General features: G+C 44.9%; 1 protein-coding gene across 6 annotated transcripts in view; it reads right to left on the bottom strand.

Moving 5' to 3' along the window:
• Window positions 1-3348: 3348 nt before the first annotated feature.
• The window catches only part of CCDC157 (coiled-coil domain containing 157), a 116676-nt gene continuing 93188 nt past the window's right edge, over window positions 3349-26836 (bottom strand). For 3 of the 6 annotated variants that reach the window (XM_069760160.1, XM_069760169.1, XM_069760166.1), the window contains 3 exons: window positions 15040-15179; window positions 6648-6745; window positions 3796-4129 (listed from right to left, as the gene is read on the bottom strand). In XM_069760160.1, coding sequence (XP_069616261.1) covers window positions 3928-4129; window positions 6648-6745; window positions 15040-15179 — 440 coding nt within the window. In that variant the 3' untranslated portion in view covers window positions 3796-3927. Of the gene's footprint in view, window positions 4130-6647; window positions 6746-15039; window positions 15180-26836 lie in introns of all 6 variants that reach the window. The other 3 variants (XR_011319594.1, XR_011319606.1, XM_069760154.1) reach the window with 2 other exon arrangements.

Raw genomic sequence — 26836 nt, 5'->3', positions numbered from 1 at the left:
TTATATAGTGCGTCGGCTGTATTGTATACTGCGTGGCCTGTGTTATATACTGCGTGGGCAGTATATAACACTGCCCACGCAGTATATAGCACAGCCCACGCTTTATATAGCACAGCCCACGCAGTATATAACACTGCCCACGTAGTATATAACACAGGCACGCAGTATACAATACAGCCGACGCACTATATAACACTGCCCACGTAGTATATAGCATTGTGGGCACCATATCCCTGTTAAAAAAAAAAACGTAGTATATAGCCCACGTAGTATATAACACTGCCCACATAGTATATAACACTGCCCAGGTAGTATATAACACAGCCCATGCAGTATATAACACTGCCCACATAGTATATAACTCTGCCCACGTAATATATAGCACAGCCCACGTAGTATATAACACTGCCCACGTAATATGTAGCACAGCCCACGTAGTATACAGTCATGGCCAAAAGTATTGACACCCCTGCAATTCTGTCAGATAATACTCATTTTCTTCCTGAAAATTATTGCAAACACAAATTATTTGGTATTATTATCTTCATTTATTTTGTCTTAAATGAAAAAACACAAAAAGAATTGTCCTGCAGCCAAATTGGATATAATTCCACACCAAACATAAAAAAGGGGGTGGACAAAAGTATTGGCACTGTTCGAAAAATCATGTGATACTTCTCTATTTTGTGTAATTAACAGCACCTGTAACTTACCTGTGGCACCTAACAGGTGTTGGCAATAACTAAATCACACTTGCAGCCAGCTGACATGGATTAAAGTTGACTCAACCTCTGTCCTGTGTCCTTGTGTGTACCACATTGAGCATGGAGAAAAGAAAGAAGACCAAAGAACTGTCTGAGGACTTGAGAAACCAAATTGTGAGGAAGCATGAGCAATCTCAAGGCTACAAGTCCATCTCCAAAGACCTGAATGTTCCTGTGTCTACAGTGCGCAGTGTCATCAAGAAGTTTAAAGCCCATGGCACTGTGGCTAACCTCCCTAGATGTGGACGGAAAAGAAAAATTGACAAGAGATTTCAACGCAAGATTGTGCGGATGTTGGATAAAGAACCTCGACTAACATCCAAACAAGTTCAAGCTGCCCTGCAGTCTGAGGGTACAACAGTGTCAACCCGTACTATCCGTCGGCGTCTGAATGAAAAAGGACTGTATGGTAGGAGACCCAGGAAGACCCCACTTCTTACCCCGAGACATAAAAAAGCCAGGCTGGAGTTTGCCAAAACTTACCTGAAAAAGCCTAAAACGTTTTGGAAGAATGTTCTCTGGTCAGATGAGACAAAAGTAGAGCTTTTTGGGCAAAGGCATCAACATAGAGTTTACAGGAGAAAAAAAGATGCATTCAAAGAAAAGAACACGGTCCCTACAGTCAAACATGGCGGAGGTTCTCTGAAGTTTTGGGGTTGCTTTGCTGCCTCTGACACTGGACTGCTTGACCGTGTGCATGGTATTATGAAGTCTGAAGACTACCAACAAATTTTGCAGCATAATGTAGGGCCCAGTGTGAGAAAGCTGGGTCTCCCTCAGAGGTCATGGACAATGACCCAAAACACACTTCAAAAACCACTAGAAATGGTTTGAGAGAAAGCACTGGAGACTTCTAAGGTGGCCAGCAATGAGTCCAGACCTGAATCCCATAGAACACCTGTGGAGAGATCTAAAAATGGCAGTTTGGAGAAGGCACCCTTCAAATATCAGGGACCTGGAGCAGTTTGCCAAAGAAGAATGGTCTAAAATTCCAGCAGAGCATTATAAGAAACTCATTGATGGTTACCGGAAGCGGTTGGTCGCAGTTATTTTGGCTAAAGGTTGTGCAACCAAGTATTAGGCTGAGGGTGCCAATACTTTTGTCTGGCCCATTTTTGGAGTTTTGTGTGAAATGATCAATGTTTTGCTTTTTGCTTCATTCTCTTTTGTGTTTTTTTCATTTAAGACAAATTAAATAAAGATAATAATACCAAACAATTTGTGTTTACAATAATTTTCAGGAAGAAAATGAGTATTATCTGACAGAATTGCAGGGGTGTCAATACTTTTGGCCATGACTGTATAACACTGTCCACGTAATAAATAGCACAGCCCACGTAGTATATAACACTGCCCACATAGTATATAACACAGCCTGTGCAGTATATAACACTGGCCACGTAGTATATCACACAGCCCACGCAGTATATAACACTGCCCACGTAATATATAGCACAGCCCATGTAGTATATAACACTGCCCACGCAGTATATAACACTGTCCACGTAATATATAGCACAGCCCACGCAGTATATAACACTGCCCACGTAGTATATAACACTGTCCACGTATTATATAGCACAGCCCACGTAGTATATAGCACAGCCCACGTAGTATATAACACTGCCCACGTAGTATGTACCAGCCATGCAGTATATAACACAGCCCAAGTACTATGTAGCAGTGTGGGCACCATATCCCCGTTAAAAATTTTTTTTTAAATAAAAAATAGTTATATACTCACCCTTCGGTGGCCCCTGACTCCTCGCGACGTTCTGGTCCCAAGAATGCATTGCACGAGAGTGCTACGTCATCATCTTGCGAGACCGCAATGCATGGCCCGGAGCGTTGCGATGAGCGGGAAAGGCCCCGGAAGGTGAGTATATCACAATTTTTTTTTTTTTTAAATTACTTTAAACATTAGATCTTTTTAATACTGATGCTGCATAGGCAGCATCAATAGTAAAAAGTTCCTCACATAGGGTTAATATCAGCGTTAACAGACTGCGTAAAACCGCGTTATGCCGCGGTGTAACGTAGTTGGTTTAACGGACTGCTACAATGCTATGTGGTCGGCGGGCGCTGACTGGGGGGGGGGGAATATGGAGCGGGCACTGACGGCAGGGGAGTAGGGAGCGGCCATTTCGTGGCCGGACTGTGCCCGTCGCTGATTGGTCGCGGCCGCTGGCTGCGACCAATCAGCGACTTGGGATCTCCGTGACAAACAGACAGACAGAAAGACGGAAGTGACCCTTAGACAATTATATAGTAGATACTAAACTTAATTAAAAAAAAAAAACCTTGGGCAGGCAGGCACCTGCGCTGCTGTGGTTACTTGCACTGTAGTCAAGACTTCACCACTGCAACTTGTCAACAAAAACTGGGGAAGCAAGGAATTACTGGACCTGGGGAAGGCGAATAGTGCCGCATTTGTTATTTTCTACATTTGCAGGCTTATGGATAAATAAAAATTATTTCTGGACAACCCCTTTAAGCTTTTTAGGAAAAAAAAGTGCCAGAACCCATTTAACACACAGAACACACTTGTATAAATAAAGAAATTGAGCATATAAACTACACAGAAGAGAGCAAACAGATATATTTTTATTGTATAAAGCTGGTTATACAGAGTAAAGTGTCAGCTAGGCATCTATTACTGACAAGATATCAGGGACACGAAGTGCAGGCTAGCTACGGCCCATACCTGCATGACAAGTTTCATTAAGGTGAGCGTCATTTAAGGCACTGCGGTCTCTTTAAAAGGCCCCGATATGGCGGTATAGAACATGCACATGGTTAATAGATCCATAGATTCAGTCAGGGGAGAACACTGCCACACTTAGCTCTCCGGAAGAGTCCGATTACGGCCTTTAATTGGGACATACAAATCTCTGTAGAACTAGTTTCTTATATTTTCTCTCATGTTTATTACTATATAATGAAGACTATTGCAGCAAGTAGACAAACTATAGAGGAGAGATGAGAAGAAGCGGACACATTAACCCAGGTAGATTGTCATTCCAAACATACTTCCAATAATCTTGCACTATACCATAAGACTCCTTTCCTTTTTATACGAAAGACACGAACGTCCACGTTTTTCGATTTCTTTTGATTTCCATCAGATCAGCAGGCATCAGAGTCGGGTCACTTTAGCATTTTGTCACTTACGATCTGAACTGGGGGTTCGGTTTCTCCCCTTCACTTGCCTGGCGCGTGCATACGCTGCTATGGGCGAGTTCTCGGGTGGGAACGTAACGAGGTTTAGAGAATGCTGTGCGCCTTTTCTTTCTGGTTGATCAATATTTGGAGACTTCATTGTGTCCTTTGGTAGTGTCACAGCATTTAGTTTGGGACTAGGAGGTCTACGGAAAGTAAACAAATAACAAAAAAGTCGAAAAATGTAAATATATAATAAAAAGATAATCCTGGAAAAAACATCACTGAATTCGAAAGCAGGTTTACGTGCCAAGCTCGAGATCATGTAAGACATTTTAGAAAGATATTGCATCATTGTGGGTGTTTGTCTTTTGGGACATACTAAGCAAACACTACGACAATTCACATAGTAAGCCATAGTAAAGAAACGGACAGTGCAAAGTATGAAGTGAGGTCACACAAAATGGTATGTAGGTACAAAGTGACAGGTGGTGATGTGGCCAAATGCACAGTGAGGGCTGCAACTGGTCCCAGCACTGAGCTTACTGGTGCACATAAGGCTATGTGCACACGTAGGAAAAGAGGTGCAAAATTTTTTGCACAAAATCTGCATCTCCTGGCACAGATTTGCCTCGTTTTTTATGCGGATTTTGTGCGTTTTTTACGCGGAATTGATGCGGATTTTGTGCGGTTTTTGCCACTGCGGACTTTTAACATGGAGGAGTGCAGAAACGCTGCAGATCTGCACAAAAGAAGTGACCTTTTTTTTCTTTGAAATCTTTTTTTTCTTTGAAATCCGCAGCAATTCAGCACTGATTTTTCCGCACCATCTGCACAGCTTTTTTGTTACCCCATTGAAAAACATTATACTGTACATCACAGTGCAGATCTGCAGTGTTTCTGCGCGGAAAAATCTGCTGCAGATCCGCATCGTGTGCACATAGCCTTATACTCCATGAGACGGAGCTTACAGGGATGAATACTGTGCTGCTTAAAGGCTTAAGGAGCTTTTTTTCCGCAGCATGTGCACAGCGGTTTTGGTTTCCCATAGGTTTACATTGAACTGTAAACTCATGGGAAACTGCTTCGGACCCACAGCAAAATCCGCTTCGTGTGCACATACCTTTACAGTTGTGATCACTAATAATCAGCTCGTCAAAACATGCCATTACAAACTGCAATAATATTCTATCAGCTACCGGATATCTAATTGTAGTTTGTATTTTGACATCCATTAGACAATATTCATAATCACACGGACAAAGCTGAGTGACCATCAACACCACCTTTACATCTGAAATATGCGGCATGAATAATCTGACACTAAGAGGAGTATCCATACTATAGTCACAGATTCACATGTGAACAGGGCACAGAAAACAGAATATAATTTGACACTTCTCTAATTACAGTATATACACTGTGAGAGGGTCACTGGCTCCGTATGTGAGGGGAGATATGTGTCGCAAAGGTTGTTATCCTGCACAATGTGAAACCCAGAAGTTTCCCTCCAGTATGATATGTGCTGAGAGTAAACCAGTCATTCCCAGGGTCAGGGTTTCGTGTGTGTGACGCCGATCCAGCGATGTGTTCACTGGTAACCAGGGTAAATATCGGGTTACTAAGTGCAGGGCCGCGCTTAGTAACCCGATGTTTACCCTGGTTACCATTGTAAATGTAAAAAAAAAAAAAAAACACATACTCACATTCGGTGCCTGTCACGTCCCCGGCGTCCGCTTCCCTGCACTCCTCCTGCATCCTGTGTCAGCGCCGGCCGGCCGTAAAGCAGAGCACAGCGGTGACGTCACCGCTCTGCTTTACGGCCGGCGCTTACACAGGATGCAGGAGGAGTGCAGGGAAGCGGACGCCGGAGACGTGACAGGCACCGGAATGTGAGTATGTAGTTTTTTTTTTTTTTTTTTTTACATTTACAATGGTAACCAGGGTAAACATCGGCCCTGCGCTTAGTAACCCGATGTTTACCCTGGTTACCTGGGGACTTCGGCATCGTTGGTCGCTGGAGAGCTGTCTGTGTGACAGCTCTCCAGCGACCACACAAGGACTTTCCAACGATCACGGCCAGGTCGTATCGCTGGTCGTGATCGTTGGAAAGTTGCTGAGTGTGACGGTACCTTAAGAGATGGGCTGGATGCCTACTCATCATATCTCCACCTCAAGCGTGTAGTTGAGGGAGTTAAATGTCCAGCCACTGTTTTTTTCTGTCTAGTCTGTTTGGAGGAAGTAAGCCTCCAGGCTGAAGATCCAGTGAGAGCTGCCATGCGTGTTTGTACCAGAAGGCTGGAGCCATACTGGGGAGTATGGATTTTTTATTTCATGTGTGCCAATAAACCACCCAGAGACTTGAATACAAAGTATTCCTGTGTCTACCTTGGGAAGCAGCTGAGTGAGCCGACCTTCCACAACACATACATGTATTCTCCATTATACACCAGTCTATATTTCCTTAATGTGTCCTATACACCCATGTCGGAACCCATCACTGATGACAGGAATGGTTGACCATCTAATGTGTATACTAATGTCCCGACAGTGAGGGGAATAAACGATCAGCCCTGCTGGATTCTCCACTGAAAACAAACACATACGGTGTCTACCCAAGCGTGCTTGTCTACAGAGTGGTCAGGAAGAGTAGCCATCAGGCCAATATACTGAATTAATCCCACAATAAGACATTTTCCAGGAGGTCAGTGACCAAATACTCACTTTTTTGCACTACTTCTCTCACTGCTTTGTAATTGGGGTTCAGGAGAAAGTGGCTCAGTTGTGGTAGGGAGAGTCCAGAGCCGAGATTGAGGAATCACCTATAATGTAACAATCAGGTAACAAAATGAGTTTCTAGTGATGAGCGAACGTGCTCGGATAAGGCGTTATCTGCTAACCGAGTGTCTTCTGCGTGCTCCAATAATATGTTCCAGTCCTTGCGGCTTGCATGTCTCGCGGCTGTTAGACAGCTCCAACACAAGCATGGATTTCCAGTTTGCTAGGCAATCCCTTCATGAGTTGTGGCTGTCTTACAGCAGTGAAATATGTAGACGCAGCGACTGGAACATATTTTTCGAGCACACCAAAGACACTCGGTTAGCACAAGAGCATGCTCGAATAACACCTCATCACTATTAGACTATTAGATGGTAAGCTCTCACGAGCAGGGTCGTCTTGTGTTGCTTTAATTATTGTATTGCTAACATTGTTACTTATGACTGTTGTGATTGAAGCTGTTAAACTGTAAAGCGCTGCGGAATATGTTGGCGCTATATAAATAAAGATTATTATTATTATTATTATTAGGAGGTGCAGGTGGCCATACTAATAGCAATCTGCATGATATGACGGTTAATAATGACTACTGTTGCGCATTTGTGTGGAAAGACCGATTAGAACAGATTGAGAAATCATTTCTCAGGTTTACAAATGCCCGGTAATTTTTGTGTCTGTCATACGGATGAGTGATCATTAGGCAATTACAAGGAATAAAGGTGAATATGAAATGTATACAGTGTATGATTTGAGGACCCCAGTCCTAATACAGCCAGGACTGTTTATGTTACTGAGACAATCATTGCTATTGATGTACTATACAGTATATCAAGATAAGCCACAAGTAGGTACGGATCCCCCACTGCATCCAGCTGCTCCCCACTCCATGAAAAGAATAAATAAAGAAGTGGTTGAGCATGTACATGGCTCTCTATGTAACCTCTGCATTCATTCTCTTCATGGTGGTATTGGATACTGTATTGGTACATAGTATTATCATAAATGATGGCTATTTATTCCTACTTTATCACTCCATTGGGGGACACTAGTAACCATGAGGCGTCCTAACGCATTCTAAAGTGAGGGATATCGTGCTCATATCAGGTCGGGCGACAACAGCTTGCAGCACCTTTCTACCCAGGTCGGCATCAGCCGAGGCGTAGGTGCAGTGGGTATGGAAAGTATTCAGACCCCTTTAAATTTTTCACTCCTTGTTTCATTGCAGCCATTTGGTAAATTCAAAAAAGTTCATTTTTTTCTCATTAATGAACACTTTGCACCCCATCTTGACTGAAAAAAACAGAAATGTTGAAATTTTTGTATATTTATTAAAAAAGAAAAACTGAAATATAACATGGTCATAAGTATTCAGACCCTTTGGTCAGAAACTCATATTTAAGTCACATGCTGTCAATTTCCTTGTGATCCTCCTTGAGATGATTCTACTTCTTCATTAGAATCTAACTGTGTTTAATTAAACTAATAGGACTTGATTTGGAAAGGCACACACCTGTCTATATAAGACCACACAGCTCACAGTGCATGTCAGAACAAATGAGAACAATGAGGTCAAAGGAACTGGCCAAGGAGCTCAGAGACAGAATTGTGGCAAGGCACAGATCTGGCCAAGGTTACAAAAGAATTTCTGCAGTACTCAAGGTTCCACAAGATGGGAGAAAGTTCCACAAAGTCAACTATCACTGCAGCCCTCCACCAGTCGGGCCTTTATGGCAGGGTGGCCCGACGGAAGCCTCTCCTCAGTGCAAGACATATGAAAGCCCGCATAGAGTTTGCTAAAAAACACATGAAGGAATCCCAGACTATGAGAAATAAGATTCTCTGGTCGGAGGAGACAATGATAGACCTTTTTGGTGATAATTCTAAGCGGTATGTGTGGAGAAAACCAGGCACTGCTCATCACCTGCCCAATACAATCCCAACAGTGAAACATGGTGGTGGCAGCATCATGCTATGAGGGTGTTTTTCAGCTGCAGGGACAGGATGACTGGTTGCCATTGAAGGAAACATGAATGCGGCCAAGTATAGATATCCTGGATGAAAACCTCTTTCAGAGTGCTCTGGACCTCAGACTTGGCAGAGGGTTCACCTTCCAACAAGACAATGACCCTAAGCACACAGCTGAAATAACAAAGGAGAAGCTTCAGAACAACTCTGTGACTATTCTTGACTGGCTCAGCAGGAGCCCTGACCTAAACCCAACCGAGCATCTCTGGAGAGACCTGAAAATCGCTATCCACCAACATTCACCATCCAACCTGATGGAACTGGAGAGGATCTTTAAGAATGGCAGAGGATCCCGAAATCCAGGTATGAAAAATTTGTTGCATCATTCCCAAAAAGACTCATGGCTGTACTAGCTCAAAAGGGTGCTTCTACTCAATACTGAGCAGAGGGTTTGAATTCAGTTTTTCTTTTTTAATAAATTTGCAAAAATTTCTACATTTCTGTTTTTTTCAGTCAAGATGGGGTGCAGAGTGTACATTAATGAGAAAAAAAATTAACTTTTTTGAATTTGCCAAATGGCTGCAATGAAACAAAGAATGAAAAATTTAAAGGGGTCTAAATACTTTCCGTACCCACTGTATGTACTGTGTAGCATCTTGCGAATGTATGAAGGGATGATCAGGTGGTGCCCTTGCAAATCTGGATTGCAGAGGCCTGCTGGCGAACAGCCCAGGAGGTCCGCACCGCACGGGTGGAGTGAGCCGTCACTCCCAATTTGAAAAGCCTCCAGTATAGCCAAGCAGATCCAGCGGGAGAGAGTAGACTCGGGAGGAAGGGATACCTTTAAGATGACCCTTAGTAATGACAAACAAGGCATCTGAACTTCCGAAGGATGCCATCCTTGAGAGGTAGTGTCAAGCAGAGTGTGGGAAGACTAAATGCAACACGAGGGGAAGAGGGGGGTAGGGATCCAAAACACTAGGGAAGTGGGGAGTGGAGACTCCTTGGCAGCTCTAACATCACCCTGTATGCCCTAAACGTCCCTACATAGGCTCTGCACCTATCGCCGAGCAGGAACCTTATCCCTGACTGACCCTTAGTGATAGGCCTTGGTTAGGGAGAGGGTAGTTCTTAGGGTAAGAACTAGTCAGTCCCCACTACAACTAAAGTCAGAGAGGGTAGACGAACAAGGGGAACATTTATCTTGAGCAGACTCAGAACGGTAAGACGAGACGTCCTCCAACAGCACCAGAGGGGAAGATAGCCGACTGCTACAGCTCCAAGTCTTCACAAAGCAGAAATGTGAATATCACTGGCATTCCCAGAAGCAGACTGGGAGTCTATAAACACTCACGTCCAGGTGTGTCAATTAGAGCCGGAGGGAGGTTGCCACTGGGTCCAAGAGTCAGAAGGATTAAGAAGGCGCCAGCAAATCCAAACGCAGAGACTTTCTGCTGTCAGATGCAGAGGGACTGTCTCCAGCATCTGACACACCCGTGGCAGGTAAAGACATAAGGCTCTGACTCCAGCTTGTGGAGGGACCTTTCGAGGGGATGGAAAGGAGATGGGCAGAATGGGCGACAATATTGTTGTTGATATGGAAAGGGGAGACTACCTTGAGAAGGAACAAAAGAACAGGTCGTAGAACCACCATTTCCTGGTAAAGGATGAGGAAAGGAGAGTGGCAAGAGAGAGTGGCTAATTCTGAGATCCATCTGATAGAAGTGATCGCAAACAAGAAGGCAATCTTCCAGGAATGAAAGGGGGGACGCAATGTCCTGAATAGGTTCGAAGGGAGGTTTCTGAAGAATACTCAAAATTAGCCAAACTCGGTTGGAACAGAATTGAGAGCGCGGAGACCTGTCCTTTGAGGGTACTAAGACAAAGCGGACTCTAACCCTGACTGTAAGAAAGCTAGGATGGGTGGAAGGGAAAAAGACATAGGAGCTGTGTGGCTGTGTTCACATCAACAAAAGGTCTGATGATAAATGTATGAGGGCAAGGGTTTCCTTGCCTTTATCATGGTTAGTATGACCTTGAAGGGGAAGCCTGCGTCTCTCAGGACTGCGGCTTCAACGGCCATGCCATTAAATTGAGAGACCGAGAATTCTGGTAGAAAAGGGGACCCTGAGATAGTAGGTCTGGTCAGTCCCCTGGTTGGTCCAAGTGTTTCCAGGGTACGTCTGATGACTAGAACTCCTTCAGCCTTGATCTTCTTGACGAGTGTGGGGATAAGGGGAAGAGGAGGAAAAAGGTACGGAAGTTGGAACGGAGACCATGGAATGACCAGGGCATTCTATCTGAAATCCAAGGGGTCTCGAGACCTGGGCACAAAACAAGAAACCTTGCGATTCATTAGGGATGCCATCAGATCGATGTCGGGAGTGCCCTAACTCTGACAGATCTGTTGGAACATATAGGGGCTGAGGTACCACTCACTCGAGAAAAAGGCCCTGACGACATAAAAAGTCGGTGGCCCAGCTGTCCACACCTGGAATGTGCACCGCTGATATTGCTAGCAGGTGTCCCTCGGCCCAAGCTAGGATCCGTGAGACCTCTAACATGATGGACTTGCTGCGTGTCCCGCCCTGGTGGTTTATGTATGCCACTGCCATGACACTGTAGGATTGAATGTGAACTGGTCGACCCGCTAGAAAGTCCTGCCAGTGTAGAGAGGTAGATGGCTCTGATTTCCAGAAGGTTGATGGGACGAGAAATTTACTGAAAGTTCCAGTGACTCTGGACCGTGTGTTGAAGGAAGGCCAACCCCCCATCTGAGAAGACTGGCATCCGTTGTGACAACTTGCCAGTGGAAAGGGAGGAACGATCTGCCATTGTAAACAGAAGGAGAGAGACTCCACCATGCTGATGATTACCTTACTCGGAGAGGCAGAAGTATGGGACAATCAAGGGAAGAGATCCTTTTGTCCCAGGCTGAGAGGAGGGACAGTTGGAGGGGACATGTATGGAAGTGTGCCAATGGAGGGAGCCATCCTTTTTTGGGACCACAAAGAGGTTGGAATAGAAACCTGAGAAGTGTTCCTGAAAGGGAATGGGTATGATGACCACTGTTTCGAGGAGAGAGGAGGTGGCTTGAAAGAAATCTGGGACTTGGGCTGGGACCCTTTAGGGCTGGACATGAAGATGGGATCGAAGACAAATGTATCTTTTAGCCTTTGGCAACGATCTCCCGGACCGAGGTGTCGTCGACTACGGAGAACCACTTGTTCTGGTGAAGAGGATTTACCAGGTGGGGGTGACCCGTCATGCAGAAGAGAATCTATTAGATAGGGATCCTGATGGCTTGGCAGAACGACCCTTTGGGAAGGTTTGAAGAACGACTTCCTTCTTTCTCACTGGGCAGGAGATTGGTCTTGCTGAGTGGAAGTCCCAAGGGAGAAGAAATGACGAAAGGGGCGAAACTGAAGAGAAAATCTCCTAGTGAATGGAAGTTTACACTTAGGCTGAAAAAGAGAGTCACTCTTACTACCAGTGGCGTCCGAGATGAGCTGATCCAGCTTAGATACAAAGAGTCGTAATCCCTGGAAGGGGAAGTTGGTAAGGGACTTTTTGGATTCCAAGCCTTGAGACAGAATCTTGCATAGGGCTACAACATTGCTAGTGACACGGGTGGAAGAGCTGGTGGTGTCAAGAGATGTGAAGAGCAAATATTTTTCTGCGTGAGCAATCTTGTCCACAAGATCAGCCAGTTCATCCGGCAAGGCTGATGATCAGATACCCTGTTGAAGGAGTTTTGCCCAGGTGGAAACTGACTCGGCTACCCATGTGGAAGCGAAGACGGGACAGCGAGAGGTGCCAGCAACTGCAAAGGTGACTTGGCTGAGAGGAACCATCAGGGAGTGACATGACAGTCTTAGTGGACAGACTTGAGACTGGCAGGTCCAGAGTTGGGGATTCTGCCCATTTGTTGAGGTGATCAGGACTGAAAGGATATAAAATATCCAACTGCTTTCTACCTGGGAAGTGCTTCTCTGGGTGCTCCCATTGTTTGGTAAAATATTCCCTCAAATTCCTTGTGGTTGGAAAACACCCAGCAAGGGCGTTTTGCCTTTTTGAATGAAACTCCTCCTCCTTTATATTGAGGGTTTGTCTGACAGCAGAGATGAGGCTGTTGGCCATATCCAGGAGTTTGGAAGTCAGTGTCAGAATCAGATTCTGACTTGGAAGCAAGGTGGACCCAGGGGCCAACTCAGGAGGGGAGGAGTGGAATACAGAGGGCATCCTGGAGGATATGGAAGGAGAGGTGGAACCAGATGAGGAACTGGAGTGTGCCCACTTCTTGTACCTTATCTTTGATTTGTCACTCTGAGGATGTACATTATACCGGTGTGATGGTGTGATATGCTATGTGGGTATCATTTTTGTGTATATTTCTATTTTACTTATTTTCATGGTGTTCTCTTGTAGAAGGAGTTATTTGCTAATTGATGAATGGCTGTTGCTGCCATCTGCACTGTATTGTTTGCTAATATGCTAATGACATGTTGACCTAGCTTGTTGAAACAATGAGCCCCTGAGACCTTCCTCCTCCTGACCTGTGAATGAGGAGGTAGACTTAAGGTACCGTCACACTAAGCGACGCTGCAGCGATACCGACAACGATCCGGATCGCTTCAGCGTCGCTGTTTGGTCGCTGGAGAGCTGTCACACAGACAGCTCTCCAGCGACCAACGATGCCGGTAACCAGGGTAAACATCGGGTTACTAAGCGCAGGGCCGCGATTAGTAACCCGATGTTTACCCTGGTTACTAGCGTAAAAGTAAAAAAAAACAAACACTACATACTTACCTTCCGCTGTCTGTCCCCAGCGCTGTGCTTTCCTGCACTGACTGTGAGCACAGCGGCCGGAAAGCAGAGCGGTGACGTCACCGCTCTGCTTTCCGGCCGCTGTGCTTACACAGGGCAGAGAAGCAGAGCGCCGAGGGACAGACAGCGGAAGGTAAGTATGTAGTGTTTGTTTTTTTTTACTTTTACGCTGGTAACCAGGGTAAACATCGGGTTACTAAGCGTGGCCCTGCGCTTAGTAACCCGATGTTTACCTTGGTTACCAGCGAAGACATCGCTGAATCGGCGACACACACGCCGATTCAGCGATGTCTGCAGGGAGTCCAGCGACGAAATAAAGTTCTGGACTTTCTGCAGCGACCAACGACATCACAGCAGGATTCTGATTGCTGCTGTGTGTCAAACTGAACGATATCGCTAGCCAGGACGCTGCAACGTCACGGATCGCTAGCGATATCGTTCAGTGTGACAGTACCTTTAAAATATCAGTCCTGTGTGGAATGATCATGTGTTCACAGCATCTCAGAGAGAAAGAAGAGTATACGGACTATGCTATCCTCTGACTGCTGGATTGTTGGACTTTTATCCTGTTACTGAACTGCATTCGTGTTCTGGACTATTTTATCCTTTGTGTGGTGGACCGTATATGGACCTTTCGTATTTTTGCCTAAATAAAAGTCTTGGGATTGTTCATTCTTCGCTGGCTCTGTTGATTGTGTGGTACCGGAGAAGGACCCCGTGACAACCGTGACATCCTGCTACATCAGCTAAGATTGGAGTTGGCACCAACAATGGCCACTCAGCCCTCTAGATGATGCTGTAATTATTCATAGCGGCCTATAGATGGCTAACAGAGCATGGGTGCCCCCTCTTTAATCCCATTGGCACCCACAGATTGTGACTGTGTGTTACTGATGTTTGCCATGGCAATCCAAGTAACATCCTTAGAGTCTGCTGGCTATAGCAACCTGTTCAGATGTTAGCAACATTTTAGTGGTAAAAACATAATTTCTTTTTACGTTAATTTCTGAAAATATATATTGACAAGTGCTATTTTTAAAATGGTATCACTTTTGGGTGTTTTTTCAATATATTGGCCCCCCAAAAGCACTTAAAAAATTAGTAGTAAAAAATTTAAATTGTAAATTAACTTGAAAAATTGCTGCTAAACTCTTAAACCTTCTAACATTCTAACAAAATAAAGGGACATTTCACAAATGGTGCTGATGTAAAGCAGACATGAGTTAAATGTTAATTATCACAATATTTTGTTTAAATGTATAAACATTGAAAGTTTGAATATTTCTACATTTTTTTACATCTTTGGCAAATATCTGATATTTTCATAAATAAACGTAAAACATATCAACCTAAATTTATAACCATGATAATGTACAATGTGTCAGAAAAAAAAAAAAATCTCAAAATCACTGGGATATGTTAAAGCATTTCAGAGGAATTTGCCACATAAAATGGCACATCGGATTTGAAAAATTTGGCTTGGTTACTAAGAGATTAAAGCAAAAAAAAACTTTGTACAGTATTGATTTGTCCCTTTCTTGATTACCTTCAGCGCCCCTTCTTTGCATCTCTCCCCTAGTCTGTGCAGGCTTACTCTTAGCTTGGAATTCTCCTCCTCCAGAATACTTATACGGATACTGTTTGCCTGAAGCTGTTTTTCCATGTCTTCAGTAATGTCCCCAGTGCCTACAATGTAGGAGAACATCGTTTTATCTAATTTATTGTGTAATGGAAGCCTAACTACAATCATCAGATGTTTGTGGTATTTAACAATTTATACTGAAAAACCATCATGTGGGCAGACTTATCCATGGTATTGTAATTGAAAAACTGGCATAAGAGACTTCAGAAAAGTCCACTGTATGTTGCCTGCATCATACAGGGAAGAAAACAAGAGCTGAAACAGTATTATTCTTCCCCTGTATATTTAGCTCTGTAGAAGAAAATGCAGGAGCAGAGATCTACTTGTTTCTGCATCGGTCACGAAATATCTCCCGGAAAAAATACAAAAAGTGAAGAATAAAAGACAGCAAGAGATAACAGTTATGCCCAAAGATGGGAAAACTTTTGTTAAATTTTAAGGATGTCCATAAGTAAAGGAGCAAACAGTGAAAAATGTTTGAAACAGTAAAACAGATCTTCCAGACTGTTCAAAAGCCGAAGTACAATTAGTAGCGTTTATGGATGATGACAGAGCAAAGTAATCGGAGTCAGGGAGTCCCAACAGCTCCGTAATGCAACACTCAATGGCGCACGTCAAGATTTTTTTCTAAATGTGAGGAATACAAAGAAACAGTCTGGACCGAAGAAAGATTACTAGTGCTGTATTACAGCTCCATGTATTTCAGAGGATGTGTAAAACCTTAATGGAGCAGTGCGCACGAGGCCTAATGCTACAGTAATCCACATGTGCAGTCATAGGTTTCTGACTATTACAGGGAATCTGTCATCAGGTTTTTGCCACCTAATCTGAGAGCAGCATAATGTAGAGACAGAAATCCTGATTCCAGCAATGTATCGCTTACTGGGCTGCTTGCTTTAATTTTGATAAAATAACTGTTTTATCAGCAGGAGATTATCAGTAGAGGACTAGTAAATCTGCTGCCATGTAGTCCTCCATATTCATGAGCTCTGTAAAACCGCGCCCCCTTCCACTGATTGGCAGGTTTCCACCTATGTACAATGTTCAATTAGTGTTGTGGGTGGAGCTACACAGAGCTCATCATTCAGAGAACTGGTAAATCTGCAGCGGATAAACAATGATTTTATCAAAACTGCACCAAGCAGCCTAGTAATTGATCTGCCCCTACATCATGTTGCTCTCAGATGAAGTAGCAAACACCTGGTGAGATATTCCCTTTAACCCCTTCCCGACCTGTGACGCCTCGCAGGCGTCATGAAAGTCGGTGCCAATTCGACCTGTGACGCCTATGTGGCGTCATGGAGGGATCGCGTTCCTGCAGCTCAGGTGAAAAGGTTAACTCAAATGTCACCCGATCTGCAGGTACAGGGGGGCTTGTACTTGACCCAAGGGGGGGTGGCTTTGCCCCCCCCCCCCCCCCGTGGCTACAATTGCTCTGATTGGCTGTTGAAAGTGAAACAGCCAATCAGAGCAATTGTAATATTTCACCAATGAAACTTGGTGAAATATTACAATCCAGTCATGGCCGTTGCTGCAATATCATCGGCCACGGCTGGAGACCCCGATCTGCCCCTGCCACCGGCTGATAGCGGCAATCTGCCGTCGCCGTCAGTCTATCCTCCCCTCCGTCCAGTCCTCTGCTACCCTCCTCTCCCCTCTGTCCTGTCCTCCACTCCCCTCGCAGTTCGATCCCACCCCCCCGTACCTCCCGAGTCCCGGTGTCCATCCGTCTTCCCTCATGGGCGCCGCCATCTTCCAAAATGGTGGGCGCATGCGCAGTACGCCCGCCGAATCTGCCGGCCGGCGGATTCATTCATTCCAGGCACATTTTAATCACTGTGATAGACCCTATCACAGTGATCAAAAAAAAAAAAAAAAGTAAATAACCCCCCCTTTATCACCCCCATAGGTAGGGAAAATAATGAAATAAAGAAAATAATTTTATTTTTACACTAGGGTTAGGGTTAGAATTAGGTTAGGGTTCGAATTAGGGTTAGGGTTAGAATTAGGGTTAATATTAGGGTTAGGGGTATGTTGTGGTTAGGGTTAGGCTTGTGGTTAGGGTTATGGTTAGGGTTGGGATTAGGGTTAGGGGTGTGTTGGGGTTAGGGTTGTGATTAGGATTATGGTTAGGGTTGGGATTAGGGTTAGGGGTGTGTTGGGGTTAGTGTTGGAGTTAGAATTGTGGGGTTTCCCCTGTTTAGGCACATCAGGGGCTCTCCAAACGCGACATGGCGCTACCATCTTGCGTTCAAAAAGTCAAATGGTGCTCCCTCCCTTCCGAGCCCTGACGTGCGCCCAAACAGTGGTTTACCCAAACATATGGGGCATCACCGTACTCAGAAAAAATTGCACAACAACTTTGGGTGTCTAATTTATCCTGTTACCCTTGGGAAAATAAAAAATTCGGGGCAAAAAAATTTGTTTTGTGGGAAAAAAAATGATTTTTTATTTTCACGGCTCTGCGTTATAAAATTCTGTGAAGCACTTGGGGGTTCAAAGTGCTCACCACACATCTAGATAAGTTCCCTGGGGGGTCTAATTTCCAAAATGGGGTCACTTGTGGGGAGTTTCTAATGTTTAGGCACCTCAGGGGCTCTCCAAACGTAACATGATGCCCGCAGATCATTCCATCAAAGTCTGCATTTCAAAACGCCACTACTTCCGTTCCGAGCCCCGACGTGTGCCCAAACAGTGGTCCCCCCCCCACATATGGGGTACCAGCGTACTTAGGACAAACTGGCCAACAACTTTTGGGGTCCAATTTCTCCTGTTACCCTTGTGAAAATAAAAAATTGCGGGCTACAAAATCATTATTTGAGGAAAAAAAATGATTTTTTATTTTCACGGCTCTGCGTTATGAACTTCTGTGAAGCACTTGGGGGTTCAAATCTAGATAAGTTCCCTGGGCGGTCTAGTTTCCAAAATGGGGTCACTTGTGGGGGAGCTCCAATGTTTAGGCACACAGGGGCTCTCCATACGCTACATGGTGTCCACTAACGATCGGAGCTAATTCAAAAAGTCAAATGGAGCTCTTTCCCTTCCGAGCCCTGCCATGCGCCCAAACAGTGGTTTATGACCACATATGAGGTATCGGTGCACTCAAGAGAAATTGTCCAACAAATTTTAGGATCTATTTTATCCTGTTGCCCATGTGAAAATGAAAAAATTGAGGCAAAAATCAATTTTTTTGTGAAAAACAAAGTACTTTTTAATTTTTATGGCTCAATTTATGAACCACCTGAGGGTTCAAAGTGCTCACTATGCATCTAAATAAGTTCCTTGGGGGGGTCTAGTTTCCAAAATGGGGTCACTTGTGGGGGAGCTCCAATGTTTAGGCACACAGGGGCTCTCCATACACGACATGGTGTCCTCCAACGATTGGAGCTAATTTTCCATTCAAAAAGTCAAATGGCGCTCCTTCCCTTCCGAGCCCTGCCGTGCGCCCAAACAGTGGTTCCTCCCCACATATGGGGTATCAGCGTACTCAGGACAAATTGTACAACAACTTTTAGCATCCACTTTCTCCTTATACCCTTGGGAAAATAAAAAAAATTGTTGCTAAAAGATCATTTTTGTGACTAAAAAGTTAAATGTTTATTTTTTCCTTCCAAGTTGCTTCAGCTGCTGAGAAACACCTGAAGGGTTAATAAACTTCTTGAATGTGGTTTTGATCAGCTAGAGGGGGGCAGATTTTAGAATGGTTTCACTTTTGGGTAATTTTTCTGTCATATTGACCCCCCAAAGTCTCTTCAAATGTGGAAATCCTGGAAATTATAGGCCAGTAAGTCTAAAGTCTATTGTTGGTAAAATATTTGAAGGGTTTCTGAGGGATGTTATTCTGGATTATCTCAATGAGAATAACTGTTTAACTCCATATCAGCATGGGTTTATGAGAAATCGCTCCTGTCAAACCAATCTAATCAGTTTTTATGAAGAGGTAAGCTATAGGCTGGACCACGGTGAGTCATTGGACGTGGTATATCTCGATTTTTCCAAAGCGTTTGATACCGTGCCGCACAAGAGGTTGGTACACAAAATGAGAATGCTTGGTCTGGGGGAAAATGTGTGTAAATGGGTTAGTAACTGGCTTAGTGATAGAAAGCAGAGGGTGGTTATAAATGGTATAGTCTCTAACTGGGTCGCTGTGACCAGTGGGGTACCGCAGGGGTCGGTATTGGGACCTGTTCTCTTCAACATATTCATTAATGATCTGGTAGAAGGTTTACACAGTAAAATATCGATATTTGCAGATGATACAAAATTATGTAAAGCAGTTAATACAAGAGAAGATAGTATTCTGCTACAGATGGATCTGGATAAGTTGGAAACTTGGGCTGAAAGGTGGCAGATGAGGTTTAACAATGATAAATGTAAGGTTATACACATGGGAAGAAGGAATCAATATCACCATTACACACTGAACGGGAAACCACTGGGTAAATCTGACAGGGAGAAGGACTTGGGGATCCTAGTTAATGATAAACTTACCTGGAGCAGCCAGTGCCAGGCAGCAGCTGCCAAGGCAAACAGGATCATGGGGTGCATTAAAAGAGGTCTGGATACACATGATGAGAGCATTATACTGCCTCTGTACAAATCCCTAGTTAGACCGCACATGGAGTACTGTGTCCAGTTTTGGGCACCGGTGCTCAGGAAGGATATAATGGAACTAGAGAGAGTACAAAGGAGGGCAACAAAATTAATAAAGGGGATGGGAGAACTACAATACCCAGATAGATTAGCGAAATTAGGATTATTTAGTCTAGAAAAAAGACGACTGAGGGGCGATCTAATAACCATGTATAAGTATATAAGGGGACAATACAAATATCTAGCTGAGGATCTGTTTATACCAAGGAAGGTGACGGGCACAAGGGGGCATTCTTTGCGTCTGGAGGAAAGAAGGTTTTTCCACCAACATAGAAGAGGATTCTTTACTGTTAGGGCAGTGAGAATCTGGAATTGCTTGCCTGAGGAGGTGGTGATGGCGAACTCAGTCGAGGGGTTCAAGAGAGGCCTGGATGTCTTCCTGGAGCAGAACAATATTGTATCATACAATTATTAGGTTCTGTAGAAGGACGTAGATCTGGGGATTTATTATGATGGAAATATAGGCTGAACTGGATGGACAAATGTCTTTTTTCGGCCTTACTAACTATGTTACTATGTTACTATGTATGTGATTTGGTCCCTAAAAAATTGGTTTGTAAATTTTGTTGTAAAAATGAGAAATCGCTGGTCAACTTTTAACCCTTATAACTTCCTAACAAATAAAAATTTTGTTTCCAAAATTGTGCTGATGTAAAGTAGACATGCGGAAAATGTTATTTATTAACTATTTTGTGTCACATAACCCTCTGGTTTAACAGAATAAAAATTCAAAATATGAAAATTGCGAAATTTTCAAAATTTGTGCCACATTTCCAATTTTTCACAAATAAACGCAAAAATTATAGATCTAAATTAACCACTACCATGAAGCCCAATATGTCACGAAAAAACAGTCTCAGAATCGCTAGGATCCATTGAAGCGTTCCTGAATTATTACCTCATAAAGGGACACTGGTCAGAATTGCAAAAAATGGCCAGGTCATTAAGGTCAAAATAGTCTGGGTCATGAAGGGGTTAAAGGGGTTGTCCTCTACATTTTTTCTTTTAAAAATAGTCCCAAGGGGTTATTAAAGAAAGAGATAAAACACAGACATCTAATGGACACCCTCATTTTCCCTGCACTGGTGACTAGATGGAGGAAAAATTGTTTCTTCAGCCTCAGATAAATTGTGAAGGCTGCAGCCGATCTGTGACTACTGATTGGCTGCAGTGGTCATATGATGAAGGGAAACATATGCAGCGGACAGTGGGGTTGTGATATTTATTTGCCCCTTTTTTTGTCTTAATGCCCCTTTGGTCCCATTTTTATCATAAAAATATGTATTGGACAATTCTTTTAAAAGGGGTTGTCCACCACTAGGACAACTCCTTTTTGATCTAAATGTTTGTCCATCATAAAATAATAAAGTTTATACTCCCCTCCCGTGCTGGTGCCATTACAGAGGTCTGCACTTGCTCTCACGGGGCTCTCGTGCGGTGTTGTTACATCACTGTCTCCGACTTTGGACAAATCGTACATGAAGAGGAAGTCTGGGCTGCAGCTGATCTCGGACTTCCTTTTCATGTCCAATTCGACAGGAGGCGGGGTGACTCCAGCACTGATTGGGCGCTGGGGTCACGTGTCACAACACCTCACGAGAGCCTCGGGGAGAGCGAGTGCAGACACCGCAGGAACAGCGCCAGCACGGGAGCAGATTATAAGCTTTATTATTTTATCGGGGCCATGTGAGGGGTATGAGAAGTTGGCCATGCAGTGGACAACTTCTTGACTGTGTCAAATTTTGATGCATTGTTGTCTCAACATTCTAGTTAAAACATAAAAACACTTAAAAAATGAGACAAAAATAGCATGTATGAGCGCAGCCAAACAGCGCAACTTCATTTAGAATGGTGTACTATACACACTATGCTATCAGACAAGCACAATCAGGACTAAAATAGTGAAAAACAGTCACAGTCATCAGACTGGTTGGGCAACATACCATATAATAGTTTTTACAAGTTACCATGAATATCTTTTCACATCTTTAAAGTATTGTCTATTGTTGTGGAAATTTGAAACTCAAGATTTCCTTAATCCACCAAGACTACACACTGCTTATATTCCACAACTATAATTCTGTATCAAAGGAACACTAAATCTAGATGTGAAAGCTTTAAGCACCACTACAGATTTTTTTTTATCCCTGGTGACGTTATTAATCTAAGATCTCCGACCAGGCGCGGGCTGGCCCAGGTGGCAGAAATGCATATGCCCCCCGGGCCGGTGTCTAAGCAGCTGCACAGGGCCGCTGGAGGACTGGCAGTGACTAATACATAGCGCACCTGTAGTGCGCGATGGTGTCATCCCGCCAGCAGCCCTAACATGCAAGCTGCAGGGGTATGTGATGAGCAGGCTCCTATGCGCCACTGCCACTCTGAGGGAGAGAGCCAGCAGCCAAGATGAAAGGTCAGAATACCGGCATACCGGCCTGTGTATGCACGGAGCTCCGGCTTCTCCTGCTCTTATCTGCTATCCCGGCAGAGAAGGAGAGATGGGGGAGGTGCCGGGACAGTGCAGAGCTGTGAGCAGGAGAAACTGAAGCGCTGCACATGGACATCAGCCGCCCCTGCACAACAGAGGAGAGTGTCTGTGTGTGTATGAGGAGAGAGTGTGTGTGTGTATGAGGAGAGAGTGTGTGTGTGTATGAGGAGAGAGTGTGTGTGTGTATGAGGAGAGTGTGTGTGTGTATGAGGAGAGTGTGTGTGTGTGTGAGCTGCGTGCGTGTGTGTGTGAGCTGCGTGCGTGTGTGTGTGAGCTGCGTGCGTGTGTGTGAGCTGCGTGCGTGTGTGTGTGTGTGTGTGAGCTGCGTGCATGTGTGCGTGTGAGCTGCGTGCATGTGTGTGTGTGAGCTGCGTGCGTGTGTGTGAGCTGCGTGCGTGTGTGTGTGAGCTGCGTGCGTGTGTGTGAGCTGCGTGCGTGCGTGTGTGTGAGCTGCGTGCGTGTGTGTGAGCTGCGTGCGTGTGTGTGAGCTGCGTGCGTGTGTGTGAGCTGCGTGCGTGTGTGTGAGCTGCGTGCGTGTGTGTGCTGCGTGCATCTGTGAGCTGCATGTGTGTCATTATACAGTGGGGCCGTGCGTGTGCGTGTCATTATACAGTGGGGCCGTGCGTGTGCCTGTCATTATATAGTGGGGCCGTGCGTGTGCCTGTCATTATACAATGGGTGTGTGTGTGTGTGTGTGTCATTATACAGTGGGGCCATGCGTGTGCGTGTCATTATACAGTGGGGCCGTGCGTGTGCCTGTCATTATATAGTGGGGCTGTGCGTGTGCCTGTCATTATACAGAGGGGGGCTGTGTGTGAGTGTGTGTGTCATTATACAGTGGGGCCGTGCGTGTGTGTGTCATTATACAGTGGGGCCGTGCGTGTGCCTGTCATTATATAGTGGGGCTGTGCTTGTGCCTGTTATTATACAGTGGGGCTGTGTGTGGGTGTGTCATTATACAGTGGGGCCGTGCGTGTGCCTGTCATTATACATTGGGGCCGTGCGTGTGCCTGTCATTATACAGTGGGGCTGTGTGTGTTTGTCATTATACAGTGGGGCTGTGCGTGTGCCTGTCATTATACAGTGGGGCCGTGCGTTTGCCTGTCATTATACAGTGGGGCCGTGCGTGTGCCTGTCATACAGTGGGGCCGTGCGTGTGCCTGTTATTATAGAGTGGTGCTGTTGCGTGTGTGCGTGTGTGTGTGTGTGTGTCATTATACAGTCGGGCTGTGCGTGTGTGTGTCATTATACAGTGGGGCTGTACATGTGTGTGTGTGTGTATGTCATTATATAGTGGGGCTGTGTGTGTGTCATTATACAGTGGGGCTGTGCGTGTGTGTGTCATTATAGAGTGGGGCTGTGCGTGTCATACAGTAGGGCTGTGCGTGTGCCTGTCATTATATAGTGGGGTTGTGCGTGTGTGTCATTATACAGTGGGGCTGTGCGTGTGTGTGTCATTATACAGTGGGGCTGTGTGTGTGTCATTATACAGTGTAGCTGTGTGTGTGTGTCATTATACAGTGGGGCTGTGCGTGTGCCTGTCATTATACAGTGGGGCTGTGCGTGTGCCTGTCATTATACAGTGGGGCTGTGCGTGTGCCTGTCATTATACAGTGGGGCTGTGCGTGTGCCTGTCATACAGTGGGGCTGTGTGTGTGTCATTATACAGTGGGGCTGTGCGTGTGTGTGTGTCATTATACAGTGGGGCTGTGTGTGTATGCCATTATACAGTGTGGCTGTGCGTGTGTGTGTCATTATACAGTGGGGCTGTGCGTGTGTGTGTCATTATACAGTGGGGCTGTGCGTGTGTGTGTCATACAGTGGGGCTGTGTGTGTGTCATTATACAGTGGGGCTGTGTGTGTGTAATTATACAGTGGGGCTGTGCGTGTGTGTGTCATTATACAGTGGGGCTGTGCGTATGTGTGTCATACAGTGGGGCTGTGTGTGTGTCATTATACAGTGGGGCTGTGTGTGTGTCATTATACAGTGGAGCTGTGCGTGTGCCTGTCATTATACAGTGGGGCTGTGCGTGTGCCTGTCATTATACAGTGGGGCTGTGTGTGTGCCTGTCATTATACAGTGGGGCTGTGTGTGTGCCTGTCATTATACAGTGGGGCTGTGCGTGTGCCTGTCATACAGTGGGGCTGTGTGTGTGACATTATACAGTGGGGCTGTGCGTGTGTGTGTGTCATTATACAGTGGGGCTGTGTGTGTGTCATTATACAGTGGGGCTGTGCGTGTGTGTGTGTCATACAGTGGGGCTGTGTGTGTCATACAGTGGGGCTATGTGTGTGTCATTATACAGTGGGGCTGTGTGTGTCATACAGTGGGGCTATGTGTGTGTCATTATACAGTGTGGCTGTGTGTGTGTCATTATACAGTGGGGCTGTGTGTGTCATTATACAGTGGGGCTGTGTGTGTCATTATACAGTGGGGCTGTGTGTCATTATACAGTGTGGCTGTGTGTGTGTGTGTGTCATACAGTGGGGCTGTGTGTGTCATACAGTGGGGCTATGTGTGTGTCATTATACAGTGGGGCTGTGTGTGTCATTATACAGTGGGGCTGTGTGTCATTATACAGTGTGGCTGTGTGTGTGTGTCATTATACAGTGGGGCTGTGCATGTGTCTGTCATTATACAGTGGGGCTGTGTGTGTGTGTGTGTGTCATTATACAGTGGGGCTGTGTGTGTCATTATACAGTGGGGCTGTGTGTGTCATTATACAGTGGGGCTGTGTGTCATTATACAGTGTAGCTGTGTGTGTGTGTCATTATACAGTGGGGCTGTGTGTCATTATACAGTGTGGCTGTGTGTGTGTGTCATTATACAGTGGGGCTGTGTGTCATTATACAGTGGGGCTGTGTGTGTGTCATTATACAGTGGGGCTGTGTGTCATTATACAGTGTAGCTGTGTGTGTGTGTCATTATACAGTGGGGCTGTGCATGTGTCTGTCATTATACAGTGAGGCTGTGTGTGTGTCATTGGTGCATTCACTCTGTCATTCTTTGGACTGCAGACTTGTGCTTCTCACATTGCTGGCAGTGCTGTGGTCATTTGGCGGGTATGTGGCTGTAAGTTTGTGATTTGCATACATGCGGTCACATGCCGACCAGACTTGCATGGCCTAATGCAACTGTATTGAACAAGGCCCAAAACAGTCTAGTCGAAATGTGGCTGGGAATATATATATCGCATGCTTGCAGTCACAAGACCACCTGTTGCCGGCACCAGAGAATCTTCACAGCGCACGATATGAGGATTCACACATAGTGTCTGTAGACATGTAGCATAAGATCCGACAACCCCTTTAAGGATGAGCCGCTACTCATGGGCCACTGCTGTGTGCTTGCCCCCCAGGCTAAAATTTGCCAGTCAGCCCCTGTCTCCGACCCTAGCATTATACAGTGGCTTGCCCCCCTTGGCTTTTTACCTATTTTGTTACAGTATACCCGTTGCTTAAATATTTTTGTAATCTGATTTTTTTGTGATGCTTCAGCACTAAATAGTCTAAGTTGGTGGGGTGAAGTGTGACAAATATAGGCAAAAATTTAATTTATGTGACATGTGGGAGACTCCCTAAATTTATGGAAGAAGGTACTGTGGACAGATGAGACCAAAATTTAACTTTTGGCCACCAAAGTAAACGATATCTCTGGCGCCAAACCAACACAGCTCATCACTTCAAGAAAACCATCCCCACAGTGAAACATGATGGTGGCCGCATTATGCTGTGGGGATGCTTTTCAGCAGCAGGGACAGGGAAAATGGTCAGAGTCGAGGGGAAGATGGATGGTGCAAAATACAGAGCTATAAAGCCCAGACCTCAATCCAATTGAGAATCTGTGGTCAAACTTGAAGATTTCTGTTCACCAGAGAAAATCATCTAAGCTGAAGGAGATGGAGCAGTTTTGCCTTGAGCAACACTCCTGCGCTGCAATAAAAACAAAAACAAACGCTACATCTGGGCGTTACAATCAGCAAGAAATATAGCTGACCTCGCTATTTAGTCTGCAGAATTTTCAGTATGATCTTGAAGCAGTCAGTCTTGTTAAAATCCTGTAGAGAGGAAATAGGGATTTTTGCGTGCTCACCGTAAAATCCTTTTCTCCGAGCCAATCATTGGGGGACACATACCAATTTGTGTTATGGTGCGGTCACTAGGAGGACACTAAGTTTAAACAAAAAGAGTTAGTTCCTCCTCTGCAGTATGCACCCTCCTGCTGGCTCCCAGAGAACCAGTTCGGTGCAAAAGCAGTAGGAGATCATAAACTTCATATCAGATTAAAGAAAAACCATACGAATCAAAACAAGACTTGTTCGGAGCACTACCAATACCAGGTATAGGCACAATGTAAATCAGGGTGCTACACAATGCATGAGACTACAAATACTGAACAAAAGAAGAAAGACACTGCATAAATGCGTGCACACCTACAATATATATATAATAAGATACAACTTTATTGTGTAGAAGCAAAGGACATACAAAATATAAAACCAATTAAAACCTGATCCATAAGGATCAAACACGAGCACACCATTCCCCCCATGCGGTGTTAAA

Source organism: Ranitomeya imitator, chromosome 1, assembly GCF_032444005.1.
Source record: "Ranitomeya imitator isolate aRanImi1 chromosome 1, aRanImi1.pri, whole genome shotgun sequence".
NCBI lineage: Eukaryota > Metazoa > Chordata > Amphibia > Anura > Dendrobatidae > Ranitomeya > Ranitomeya imitator.
The sequence above is the reverse complement of the archived record's forward strand: the minus strand, read 5'-3'. Positions and strand labels throughout refer to the sequence as shown.